General features: G+C 38.0%; 1 protein-coding gene across 7 annotated transcripts in view; it reads left to right on the plus strand.

Annotated features, from left to right (window-relative positions):
• The window catches only part of LOC135640318 (uncharacterized), a 34,850-nt gene that overhangs the window by 2,303 nt on the left and 18,569 nt on the right, over positions 1-13,978 (plus strand). For 6 of the 7 annotated variants that reach the window (XR_010497267.1, XR_010497268.1, XR_010497269.1 and 3 more), the window contains exons 3-12: positions 3,701-3,793; positions 3,877-3,988; positions 4,087-4,249; positions 6,785-6,959; positions 7,232-7,351; positions 7,450-8,019; positions 8,106-8,711; positions 9,539-9,607; positions 12,237-12,353; positions 12,425-12,670. Coding sequence is in view for 2 of the 7 variants with exons in the window: in XM_065154628.1 (XP_065010700.1) it covers positions 3,701-3,793; positions 3,877-3,988; positions 4,087-4,249; positions 6,785-6,959; positions 7,232-7,351; positions 7,450-8,019; positions 8,106-8,711; positions 9,539-9,607; positions 12,237-12,353; positions 12,425-12,670 (2,271 nt within the window). In the remaining 5 variants the exon portion in view is untranslated. The remainder of the gene's footprint in view (positions 1-3,700; positions 3,794-3,876; positions 3,989-4,086; positions 4,250-6,784; positions 6,960-7,231; positions 7,352-7,449; positions 8,020-8,105; positions 8,712-9,538; positions 9,608-12,236; positions 12,354-12,424; positions 12,671-13,978) is intronic. The other variant, XM_065154629.1, reaches the window with a different exon arrangement.

A 13,978-nucleotide genomic window follows, 5' to 3' on the forward strand; every position in this document is an offset into this window, starting at 1 on the left:
ATACTGTTATGTTTTATCTCTGTTTATGGGTTTTGATGATTTAATCTCCATGTATAGTTACTGGTTTAGATGGCTTTTTTCTAGGTTCTTCTGTATATTTAATATTTACTTTAAATTGCCACAAGTGAACGGTTATATACTAGAATTATTAGCGGTCAATTGCAATGACTTAAGCGCTGGGAGAACTTTTAGATCTCTGAATTTTGAGAAAGAAGGCAGCAAATTATTGACCTATTGTGTAAGAATTGTGTCATATATTAGTTTGCCCACCATATGTGGGCATAAGTAACATTCACCAGTATTATCTTCTCTTCTATGTTCGTGGTATATATGCCATGTTAGATATCATGAATGCATGGTGTTCTGTTGACCATGCAAAAGAAATATGAGTAAGTTTGGAATACGTGTAATGGGCCATGTGAGTGTCAAATTTGGTAGCCAATTCAAAGTGTTGAGATTGATCTCACTTAGTTAGCTTTTCCAAATCTTGTTGCATTTGAGGTTCAAAAGTCTACACAAATATTGAGGTGAGGTCTTCACTCGGAATTCCAACTTGGAATCTTGAGATGTGGGTGGGCTTGTAGATTCTTGAGTTGAGTTCCTTGGGGAACTATTCAAGCAGCCTTGCCGACTTGAGTGAATGGTTTGGCTCCCGAATCGATCTTTGGACTCCCTACAAAACATGTTCTGTGGGTGTGCTCGTCAAGACCCCTCCAACGTTCAAGTTGGAAAATGCCCGAGGTAGGGGCTGAAGATCGAGAAGGTCCAAGTAAGAATTGTAAGTGCTAAAGAGAGCATACTGTACTTCGAGAGACCCTTATTCATAGTCCGGAGATCCTAGCTATAAGTGCTAGATGAATATTTTTTGAATCAACATGATAAGCCTTGTTGGCTTTTCTTATTATTTTGTGGCTGACTGGGTTCCCTACGTTGAGTGTTGATTGGTTGAAAAATATTCGTCATATCATAGATATGACTATGATCGTTGATTTAACATATAATAGAATCAACAAAATCAACAAGTGATGCTGGAATCATAATCTGCACGCTTCCTAGGCATATCGTATAGACCTGCACTACCGGAGAGACTAATGCGATGCTGGAATCATAATCCGGACACTTCCTAAGCCTTTCTTTGAACCTGTCTTTTAAGTGGTCAAGGCGGTATGTCGATCATTCTAACGAAAACATCTCCCTGATCCGATTTCGAATAGCTTTTCTACCTCTGCAAGCTCTGTCAGGTAACCCGCTTATTTGAATGAATAGATTCCCTTTCTACCTTCCACGAGCTTACAGGTCTGTCGAAGGGGGGTCAACTTAGCTTCGTATTCTTCACGGGCTAGCAGAAAGGGATGGGAACCTGTCAATCACAGCTTAAGGCTTAGAAAGGGATGGCAGCCTCTCTCAATCACAGCTTCAGGCTTGCAGATTCTTTTCTCTCTATCTCTCTCCTCCTGGTGCGTTGGAATAGCATTATCTGACAGGTGGGTGACTGACCTTAGTCTTGTTCCCTTCTTTTACACCATGAGATGTGATTACAATTGGATGCCAACAATCTCGAGAAAAGGCACTCCTCATGCCAATACACAAGGGTTCCATGAAGAATAAGATAGCCATTTACTGGTTTTGATACCATATCCACTGTGACAAAGGTCATAGCAGGGAAAAACACTTCATTCACAGCCAGGAAAGAAGGCTTAAGGGAGGTTCCTGATTCCTTGACCTATGCTTCGATTGATCTCTATGCTTTGTTGACCTTGGAACTATATTCCTCTTTTTTGATTGACCAGCGGGATTCCTAGGTTTTGTCATCGCCTTGCCGGCACCTTCCTTCCCTGAGCTCACCTCCTCTACCACCTTTCTATATGCCATTAGGAGAAGTCAGTCTGTCTGCGCAATCCGCAATCATAAATATCTATAACAATAAACTATATCTCAAAAAATCTAACATAAAGAAATTAGCTAGCAAACAAATAATATTGGAAATATAGTAACATTAGGCCATAATATCCCAACTATTATGTCATAAGCGTTAGGCCATAACCATTTTCTCTTTGTGGATCTTTTGAGGGAAGGGGATAATATATCCATGCTCAATAAGATTTGACAAAGTTCTATATTGGTTTCAATTGCATTATGTAACCCTTCTTTTTTATGCTCATGGTCAATGATGAAAAATTATACGACCTGATCCGATGGAATAACTAACTCACTAACTTCATTGATCGAAACTGAACAACTGTCCGAAAGTGCTTGAGTCCAAGCTAGTGGTAGAATTCCTATCACATCATTATTAGCAAATTCAAATCTTTTGCCTACTTCTCGATGTGAGACTAAACTTGTGGTCATTATGATCTATCCCATTTTAGGGCTTGACAAACTTGTCAAGCTCGAATATGACCCAAAATTAAAACTGCATGCAAGGTCGAGTTATAAAAGTAAGGAATGACATGTAATTTGTGGCCAAAAAAATTGTTGTTCCTGGTAAAAACCTTGAGAGTATGTGTTACTACTTACAATACCTGATGGGATATTAATGGCATACTACAAAAAGGATAACAAATGAGCCAGCTGAAATATACAAGAAGAATGTTGATACATTCACCTCTTTGTTTTGGGATCTTATTTCTCAAGTTTAAGTTAAAGTTGGTGATTGCTTCATTCGAGTTATGCCTGATTTTTATTCTATTTTGTTCTTAAATCTTGAGAGTGACATAACATGTTCGAGAATGCTATTTTTGTATATTTTGGGAAAAATAAGTTCATCTGCTTTTTTTTGAAAACCTGTTTTGCTTTGAAAATTTTATAGAAATGAAAGGTTGTTATGAGTGCCCTACCTGGGCTGGGTTTTAATTAGTGTGTGACATGTAATATCCTGAGTGTGCATTAGTTGCAAGAAACCCCTCCTTTTTGTTGAACACCAAGCTTGTTCCTGTTTTGAGACCTGAAGATAATAACAGAGTGTTGTTTTTTTCTTTTGATCATGGAAAAACTGAATGATTTTATTCAGCATCAAGTATGATGTTAAAGGGCATTCTCTTCTTCTTCTTAATAAACATATATTGATGATTATTAAACTAGAATCTTCATGTTCATCCATGGTTGACTACAGTCACATAATTGTCATGGTGATCTTATCATGTTCGCATATCTTGTTCATTATTTGACTTGTAGTTGATGAGTATGAAGGTGAGACTGTCAAAATATTGTTGTGCAGAAGCGTCCTAGAACATATGTATCAAAATCTTGTATTTCAAATATTGGTTATTTCTACTAAATTGCCATCACATTTGTTGAAATATATGACAATGACATAAATAGTAAAGAAAACATGGGTAAAACAGTTGTGCTCAACTAAGGTTGATTCTAGAGATTCTTCTTTGTCGTATATGTTTAAGAACAGAAGTGTTTGGCAGCTGATGGAGGAGCAGAAATGGTAAACACGATGTTGGAGAGGAACCTGCACCACTTCTTGCATACATAATTTTTACTAACAACCCGGCAGAACTGATTCATATCTTGTATTACTTCTGAAATTGGTGTCTTGGTGTACTAGTGAATGTTGTATGCTGTTACTATCAATACATGTAGAAATGTGAAGGCAATGACAACAAAATTAACAGTCAAGTAAGATAGTGTTTCTTGATTAAATTATTGCAAATGAGGATTACAGATGATTGTTTGTTGTTTTTTGGTTTAGGGTTTATACTCTAGTGAAATAGATGACTCCACTAAATCATCTTGGGCATGGATGCTAAAGTTCAAAGATGCAGTACTCCATATTGCTGTCCAGGTATTTTTTATGTTATTCTCTCGGCGCTTTAGATTAATTTGAGATGCTTTGCTACCATTCTGATAGAATATTTTCTCACCTAGTCTGGAAGTGATGGAGTTAGGTTGCTTGCTGTGAAATTTGTTGAGACATTGGTTCTTCTTTATACACCAGATCCTTACATTTCCGCAGATCCACCTCAAGAACCTGTCTATGGTAATTATAAACTTCTAAATTCAGAAAAGAAATAATATCATATTTTGACTACCCATTTTACTGCCAAAATAATGAAATGTTCATTGTACTTATTACAGGGCTAGGTTTCAATATTTCATGGCTAAGGGGTGGTCATCCTTCGCTTAATGTTGGAGAGCTAGCCATGGAAGCCAGTCAGAGCTTGGGATTATTACTTGATCATCTGCGGTCCCCACAAGTGAAATCACTTACTAACTCAATAATTATTGTGCTAATCAAAAGGTTAGTTTTCCTTGCCTTACCTCACATTTGATAATGTCCATTCATGTAGTCTTTGGACTGAGCAAGAGCATTCTTACCTTCCTCTGCATTTGGAAGGGTGGTGTTGGAACACCTCTCATTTTCTTATAACTTGTTGAAGCAGTCATGCATAGGAACAAAAGTGCAATTGATTTATCATATACCCATTTGGATATGTTTACTTTAGATTAGTTCTTTTACAGAATTTGTTTATTGCTTCTTTTTTTTCCTTCCTGTAAACATCTTTGATAGACAAAGAGCATCATGCGTTGTGTTAGAAGTTTATCCTTTTGATATAGTACATGGGAGGTATATAACAAGAAATATTCAACTTGAGACATTTTAGATTATAATAGGCTAATAATTTTGGACTTTGAAATCAATTAGCCATGAAGTACAAATGTCTTTTCCTTATATTTTTTATGGGGAATATTTTGTCATGTGCAAGGTTTTAAATACCGGATGTACCACTTTGTATGAGTTGGTATTTTTTGATCTGATAGGGAACTGGCATAGACTGGGCGAGTTGTCCGCTATAGCCTGATACTTACTAGTTTGATAGGGAACTGTGCATGGGCTGAGCAATTTGCTCGGTCCAATCGAAACCTGTAATTTTTTCAAAATTTCCTTTCTGGCTGAAAACTGTTGTTGATGGCCTCGACAACCTTTTCTCTTATTCCTTTTCTTTTCTCATTTTCTTCCCATTTTCCTGTCTCTTCCCTCCACCTTGTAGCCTTGACTGTTGCTGCTCCCATCTAACTGTTGTTACTGTCACCGCACCTTCTCCCCCTCATATAGCCACCCGCCATCTCATTTGGTACAATTTTCTTCTCCTCATCTTCCTTCTCTCCTCCTCCTCCATTGCCACCACCTCCCTCCCTCCTCCTCCTCCTCGTCCTCCTCCACTACCATTGTTTCTCCTCCTCGACTGGACTCATGGTCGGCATGGTCGGTATGCCCCACCATACTGGAACCATACTTTATTCAACCAGGGACTAGTATAGGTTTCGGACTAAAAATTTAAACCTTGAACATATTACTCATTTATTATCGTTTGTGGAACCTTTATGCAATCAGTTTTTTTGGTCATCATTGTTTTCACATCAGTAGTTTTTGTCATTTAAATACATATCATTGTGATATCTGTTGTCATCTGTTTCAACGATTATGATGAAAAAGTAAAAAACAATGTTTGTTTTGGCTGATAACTATCAGTTTAGGTGTCATTGAGTTCAATTCAAGGTATAAATTATCATGATTTAGAATTGAAAGTTACACCTGTTTTACATCTCGCAAATAGAAAATGTGTAACACTAGCTCCTTTTATTTCTGTGGCCATCCCAATGTATGATGATAGGACCCTTCCAAGAACTGTTATGACTTCCATTGTCATGTTATAGTGGCTATTGTTTCAGATACTATATGCATCTTTATTGACATGGTACTTCTTCTGGAAGTATCTTTTCGTTGGAACGGATTGTCTTAGCATGGGCACTGCCCAGCAGGGGCATGATATGTATGATCCAATAGATGCTACTGGTTGAGTGCCGACTTGTACGCCCAAATTCTTGTTCTTACACGTAAAAAGAGTTCGTCCATGCTTTTATAATATCAGTACCAGTTAATATAATCAATTATTTATCATTGACATCTTAGCCAAGTAGACTTGCATAATCAATGCAAAAATTTATTGATTTACACCAACTAAAGAAAAAATTTCTTGTTGGAAACTATTGTATGGCCTGTTACATGTTTTCTTGCTTGTTTCTCTGTCAAGGGGAACATCCTCCGACACTATTTACTTGGGGTGTTTGAGTTGTAACTTGTCATAAGGCATGGAGTGCACCTATATATATATAAAATAATAATAATAATAGTAGATCCATGCTTTCTTTGGGCATTGATGGAAGTAGCTATGTAGAAGATTTGATATTGCAGGACTTGTTGTTTTATATGGCCATGCCTCTGATCCTTGCTAATTGCCACCTGTCTGGTTTTGGTATCTTGTTTAGGAAGATTAATTAAATGATTGGAACTGGGATATCTGATGACCTTCCAGCTCATGAAATAGCTTCAGTTATTACAGTCTGATAAAGTAGCTTCACACATATTGTACAAGTGTGTAGTACATTTATGAAGTTTATGACTATATTCACATCTATTCTAGTTTGTTAAACACAATCCTTGTTTTACGATAATTGATGACAATGCATATTGTCAGACTGGTTTATGTTTGTATTCTGTAATGCTTTCTTATTCCTGCCTCTATTGGTGATAACACAAAAGTTGCATGTTGTAACATTTTCTTGGAATGATAGGTGCTAATTTGTCATTTTAGTTTCAGGTAATTCTGTATAACATCAATCTGTGCTTTTTCTATATTCTACCTGATATCATTTTCTTGATGAATTCTGGTTTGCACTGTGATATATAGTGGTTCGTTTTTGTTTAAATTGCATATGCTACAAAGTACTTGAAACCTACCATTTCCTTGGCTGGCTCGATGTTTTCTACCAGTCTCTCAGCTATTGCGACGAAAAGGCCTTCCTTCTATGGACGCATATTACCAGTTTTACTCGGCTTGGATCCGGCTATTTCAATTGTGAAAGGGGTGGAAGTCCCAGGTGCACACCATGCCCTAAAAACTGCCTTTGTGGCATGTTTGGAATGTACACACTCAAGTGCTGAACCGGTAACTCTTTCTGTTAACTCTCATGATGTTCATATAAATAATGTTGATTGCAATTTATTTTAAAATGTTGAAATGATATGTCTATTTTATATATTACATTGTTCATGGTTGTTATCTTGTCAGAGATTGTTTTTACATGTAGGAGAACCTACAAGCAATAATTATTATATCTAATACTTCTGTTGTTTTGCAGATTTTTTTGAGATATGTTGTGTAAAACTATTTGAACTTTGAGAATGTTCTGAAGTGTATGTTGTATTTTCTGTCTGCAGTGGGGTGCCCGCTTGGTGGAAGCTCTGAAAGCTATTAATGATAGTGAGTTGTCAGGCCAGGCAACTAATAAGAATTCTGGAGGTGTTTCTATAAGCAATGAAGAGTCATTACCCCTAAAGGTAAGCCTATCTTTCGATTTGGCAACTAAGATGTAGGTCTGTGGACTAGTTGATACGTCTCTGTTGGGCCTTTTTGAAATGGATTATATCAATTGCAGGATGATAATTCATCATTGCAAGCATGTGATGAGGCAAGTAGTGATCTTGTGCGTAAGAGGCCTGTAGCTGAATTGAACAATGATTTGCTGCAAGATGATTGTCTTTCTGTTAAACGAATAAGACAGTCAACTCATACAGCTCAGGATCTGCCAAATGAACCACTTCAGGTGACTGCTGATCAGGAATCAAATAGTGTTCCTGTGGTTGGTTCTGTATCTTCTAGGGATAAGAGCTCTGGACCTGTGCAGCAACTTGTTGCTATGTTTGGTGCCTTGGTTGCGCAAGGCGAAAAAGCCGCTGGTTCACTGGAGATTCTTATTTCGAGTATCTCCTCTGACTTGCTTGCAGAAGTAGTTATGGCTAATATGCAACATCTCCCTCCAACATGTCCTAAGACTGACAAAGATGATGTGGCCTCCGAAACGGGTTATCCTTCTTGCTTAGCTAGCAGTGTCTTGTCATCTATACAGTCGTCACCACTCATTTCAGATATTCATTCATTGTCAAGTTTGAGTCCTCTTCTAGCGTCACTACTTAATATACAACCTTCAATGTCTCATGATGTTGCTGTAAGTTTCTGTGTTTTTCTTTCAAAGTATGCAATTCATTATGGAGTTGTGATTTAAGGTTATCCCATTTTGCCTTCCAATTGCAGAAATCCCATCAGAGCAGCGAGGAAAAAGTAATGGATACAGTAGAGACAACTTTACTATCCTCTAGTGGAGGTGATGGTGGTGCAATGATGCCTGTTACTTTGCCTGCTTCAGTTTCACCATTTCCAGTTGTTACTGAAAATGGCAGTTCAGCCGTTTCATTGTCTCTAAATTCGGCAACAGAGGAGAGAGTAATACCCGGTGTTGATTCAACCAGTTCTATTGATGAAATCCAAGAATCACATGATGCTTCTCATTGTTCGAACCCTGAAGTGAATGATTCTAGTCAAGATCATGCCACAAGTTTGGGCAGTTTAGTGCCTTCTAATATTTTGTCAACTTGTTCCATGGCAACTGATGTTTCAGAAACCCAGAGTACCGGAGTAGGTATTTTTGATACTAGTCAGGCATCTTCTGCAGCTTCTCTTGTCACTTCATGCCAGTGTGTCCTACCAAAGATGATGATTCTTGATGTTAATCTAACCGATGAAGCTAAGGATCAACTTCAAAAAGTGGCATTTGTTCGCATACTTGATGCTTATAAGCAAGTAGCAATTTCTGGTGGGTTAGATGCTCGCTGTTCGTTGCTTGCTCATTTGGGGATTGAGGTATATACCCTCATGCTTAAAAGCCATGTGATTCCTGTAAACATCTTAGAATATGAGTATTTAAAGAAAGGTTTACTTGTTCTCTGGCAGAATTGCTGCCTGGTTTCTTATTCCTTTGCTATTTGATCATTGTGCAGTATAAATTGGACACTTTTGAATCTGACATTTGTTGGATCTTTGAAGGTGAAGAAGATGCAAAAGTTAGAATGTAGTTCTACGAAGTATGGTTGCTTTTGTTTATTAACATCAACATATTCCTTCGGACTTCTATTGGGGTCTTTGAAGGCAATGATGCATATATAAAAATGCAGTTTTAATAAATATGGTTGTTATTATATATACAGATTGGCATATTGCTGCAGATACTTTTACAATGTCCTTCCCTATCCTTTCAGTTGTCGGTTGGAGCTTAAATATCATTTATTTCGAATCTATGTTTCTCTGATACTGTTGATTGAAACTGTATGGTTGATGGAGTTTTCTTAGTCTCTTTATTTGCAATTGTTGTTTTGTCTTGAGTGGTGGAAATGAGTGCTTCTTTGCTTGATTTAATCTGTTCTATGGTTCAAATCACTTATACGTGTGCATACACAGAAACATGCATAAATGCATGATGCGTAGATGTATGCTTATGAATATACATGTTGCTTCTCCTCTTTCTGGTTTCTCTATTGTAGTTTAGGCATAAGTTATTTAATTTCTTTTTTTTTTTGCCCTCCTCTTTGGTTACTGTCATGACATGTACTGTTTTTCTATTCTTATTCTTTTGGTGAAATCAATTCCTTTAGTGGTCAACATATTTAATGAATTATCCATTTCTCCTGTAGTTCCCGCTGGAGCTAGATTCTTGGGGGCTTTTGCAAAAACATGTTCTGTCTGATTATATGGACCATGAGGTAATTACCAGATTGTCTGCATTATCTTTGATTTCTTGAAAATGTCTTTGAACAAATAATCTTCTCTTCTTTGTTAAACTAGGCAATGATTACAATTTTTTTTTCTTTTAGCATTCTGTTTACTCAGGCTGTTCTTGTGTATGTTTTACTATACATTTTAATAAATAAATATTTATATACTTCTAATCATTAATTCTTGTAGAATTTTAGCCTGATCAAGTCCATTTGAGTATTTGACAGTTGAGCTTGATCTGCAACCTAGTTGTGATTCTGAAAGTTTTATAGGTGATGCATCAAAAGCACTATGTTGTAATCCTTTTTTGATTAAGTCATTATGTGATTCCTGCCTAAATGAATCTGTTACTTATAGGAAGTCACCCCACATAGTTGCAGAAATAGATAATTGACTATGGTATTAATATATTGCCAGAAAACCAGAAAACCAATTTAAAATTGGAAATTAAAATAAAAAGTTTTGGTTAACCAAAATGGTCAATTTTGTTTCTGGATCAGTGATTTAAAAAGCGCTAGGCGCCAAAAGGCGCTAAGGTCCAAAAACGCCCCAGGCGCTAGGCGTTCGCTTGAGCGAAGTGATGCGCTAAAATATAAAAATATAAAATATAATTAATAAATATAATTATTTAAATTTTTAAATAAAAATATGCTATTAAATTAATCTAATAAATATGAATACTATTACCAGTATACTGTTAACAATATACTATCGAAAGAGGAGAAGAGTGTAAGGGAAGAGTCGGAAGATCGAAGGTGTTGACTGAGAAGAGTGGGAGCGGCAGCTGTGAGCGACGACAGTGGCAGCAGCAGCAGCGACAGTGGGAGCGGCAAGCGGCGACAGTGGCACCGGTAGCAGCGAGCAGCGGGAGCGGAAGCGGCGAGCGAAGACAGTGGCAACGGTAGCAGCGGCAACGGGAGCGGGAGTGACGACAGTGGGAGTGGCAGCGAGAGTGGTGAGCGACGACAGCAGCAGCGACAGCGAGCAGTGGCGACAGTAGCGTGAACGACAAGCAGGGTTAGGGTTGGAGACCGAATCATACCTCAAACGTTGGTTCGGCCGCCTGGTTTAACCCAGGTGCTTGCCTGAAGCGCCCGGCGCCTAGGCTCGGGCGAGCACCCAGGCGGCGCCTCTTTGAAGCGTGCCGCTTGGAAATGAAGCAAGGCGCTCGGGCTTTCCCCGAGCGCCTAGGCGAGCGCCTATTGAAATCACTGTTCTGGATCATTAGTATTTTGTTTAGGTTATCTGATTTGGTGACAATTTAATTACCAAGCTGTCCAAACCGTGTTTTTGATTAGCTCAATCGGTCAATGACCAGTCCAAACTAAAAAAGATACATACATATTATATGCAACAGCATGCACTTGATCATATATCTGGCTTTTGTATGGATATCTGCTCTCTCTTGTTGTGATCATATTATATATACATTTGTTTGCTTATTTTCTGAAGATTTTTTTGGATAATTGACATGCCTAAGTTGACAAGTTTGTTAATTTGCATTTTGTACAAAAATATGCACACATCTTTGATTAACTGATAAATTGCACAAACTGGTGAGCTGGTGTTGAGTATTCCATGGATACTATCCGAAGCATGGAAGCTCATAGGAAGAAAAAATTGAAAATTGTGCAATTATTCCATATGGATACTAGGCTAATAAAGCATAAAATATCTTCTTAATAATATTGTCAAGAGCTTAAGGAGTGTTGGATTGTTCAGAAATTACAGAACATTTAAACAACAATTATACAGTTGTCCAAGACTAGAATTAAAGTTTCAGTTTGATTCTGATGTTTGTTTGGCGGCTGAACCAGTACAGTGTTGGTACTGCCCGTGTACAAAGTGTTGGTATGGTTCAGCACTGGTCCATATTGTGTGGAGTCACTGGACCACGAAAAGCACAGAAAGATAGATAGATAGACAGAGAAAAAGAGAGCTACACATTTTGAAAGGTGTACTGTAGTGGTATGGCGGTGGGGCGGATGAGGACAACTGTAGTGGTATGGCAGAGTGGAAGCAGTGTTGGAGGGAGTTAGAGCTGATTGGAAGGAGTAGAAGTGGCAATGTAGGTCGGCAGCGGCACGAGACAGCAACAGCGGCATGGGACAACAACAGCCAGCATGGAAGAACGGCAGTGGAGAGGTTGGGAAGGGTGGGGGTTCTTTTCAATTATGAAACTTCTAATATTTGTTTTAGATCAGGCGTGTGTATATATGTATAATATTAGTCAGGGATGGCAGAAGATTGAGTAAATATAATCTTGTTCTATTTGTTGATTTTGTAGTTCTTTCAGGTTTAGGGTTTAAGCTTGGAACTTATGGTGTTGTTGTTGTTGTAATTCTTTCATGTTACATAATTGATTTGTTAATTCGATTTCTTATTCGATAAAAGAGATTTAAATGTAGTGACCTTTTTTCTTAATATATTAATTTTCTTTTTATTTGATTTTTTATTTTGAGTTTAAATTAGTTCTTTAATTGCAGGAAGTCTTATAAGTTGACTTATTATCGAACATTTTTTCTGCATGACATTGATTTAATAAAGGCTTCTACATATCTTCCATTTATTGTTCCTGAAATCCGGTTTCCTAACTCACGAATTCAATGTTATCAGGGACACGAGTTGACTTTGCGTATCCTATACAGGTTATATCGGGAAACGGAGCAGGATCAAGACTTTCTTTCATCAAGGACTGCTATATCAATTTATGAAACATTTCTTTTGGCCGTGGTATGTTTTGATCCTTCTTGTATTTGATATTTATCTGATTTTTCCTGCATAACCGTGCTATTGCCCTTTAGGCTGAGTCCCTTCGAGATACCTTCCCTGCCACAGATAAATCACTAGGCAGATTGCTTGCTGAAGTGCCTTACTTGTCGGAGGGAGTGTTGAAACTGTTGGAGGGTTTGTGCTGTCCTGACAGAAGTGAGAAACTTGAAAAGGACTTTCAAAATGGTGACCGAGTTACTCAAGGCCTGAGTGCTGTTTGGAATCTAATTTTGCTTAGACCTTCCAGTCGAGCTAGATGTCTCCTTGTTGCTTTACAGGTATTGGCTTTTCATTTGCATTACCTCTGAAATTTCATGTTCTATCTTTGTGATCTCTTGTATTAAGAGTTGTTTTTTGTCTAGCAATTCTTGTTATTCTGATTGGCCTTCTGTATTTGTTTGTTTTTTTGTTCTTTAGTGTTCGGCATATTTTCTTCTAGGCTAGCTGACGACAAAGGATTTTGTGGGTCCAAAGAAAAATTTTGAACTCAATATAATGTGAATTAGCAGAATTGGTCTTGTGAATTTTTCAAGATTTGTAATTTCGTACCGTACGAGTATCAAGCTTAGCTCGCTACAGTATGGTATGATACGAGTATACCGAACGGTATATTATGGCGTATGACTCAGTGTGTGTGTGTGTGTATATAAATATAAAATAAGAAAAAGTTAAAAAAAAAAAAAGAGGCGACGTTGTTGTCTCGTTTCTTCTCCCTGCGAGGATGACGAGAAGTCGCCGACGACACCGAGGCCTTGTCACCTCAGACGAGGAGGAGGTGGCATCATCTCATCTGTGGTGTCCGGCTAGGGAGGGTGGTGACAGATCGGGATCGTCGAGAGAGAGCAGCGTCGGATCTCCAGGTTCTCCATTTTCTTGTCCCTCTTCTTCCTTCTCCCTCGGCTAATACTGCCCGGTAGCGGGCAGCGACGGTCGAAATTGACTGTCATCGATCGATTTTGTGTGGTAACGGGGTTGAAACAGCCCCAATCGATGGTACCGCCCGGTACGGGCGATGCCATTCGAAATTAAAATCCTTGGAATTTTCCTTGTTGGAGTTCTAGTGATGGTTAAAGGCACCTTGAAAATGTTTTGATTTACTATACTGATATATCTGATTTACTATACAAGATCGTTACCCGTCAATATAATGTCATCTACATACACAATGAGTATTGAGACATTTCCACTACCAGCATGCTCATAAAACATGGTGTGATTTGTCTAACTTTCCGCTACCAGCATTCTTAACATCTAATTGTTGTAGAGGCTAATAAAAAAATGTTGCAAGAGACGACAAGACTCGAACACTGTTCATCTTTGCCATGGGTGCAAAAGTATCTTGATAATCTATCCCAAATGTTTGAGTGTATCCTTTAGCCACTAGTTTTGCTTTGTATGTCTCAATTGGCCTATCAGCTTTATATTTCACTGTGAGCAGTCATTTACAAACAACAGGTCTCTTTCCTTTAGGTAAATTTATAAGTTCCCAAGTGTCATTCTTCTCCCATGCCCTCATCTCCATGAACACAACCTTTTTCCACTCGAGTACAGCTAGAACTTCAAGTATAGACTTAGGAATATTTGTA

This window comes from Musa acuminata, chromosome BXJ3-6, assembly GCF_036884655.1.
Source record: "Musa acuminata AAA Group cultivar baxijiao chromosome BXJ3-6, Cavendish_Baxijiao_AAA, whole genome shotgun sequence".
Lineage (NCBI taxonomy): Eukaryota > Viridiplantae > Streptophyta > Magnoliopsida > Zingiberales > Musaceae > Musa > Musa acuminata.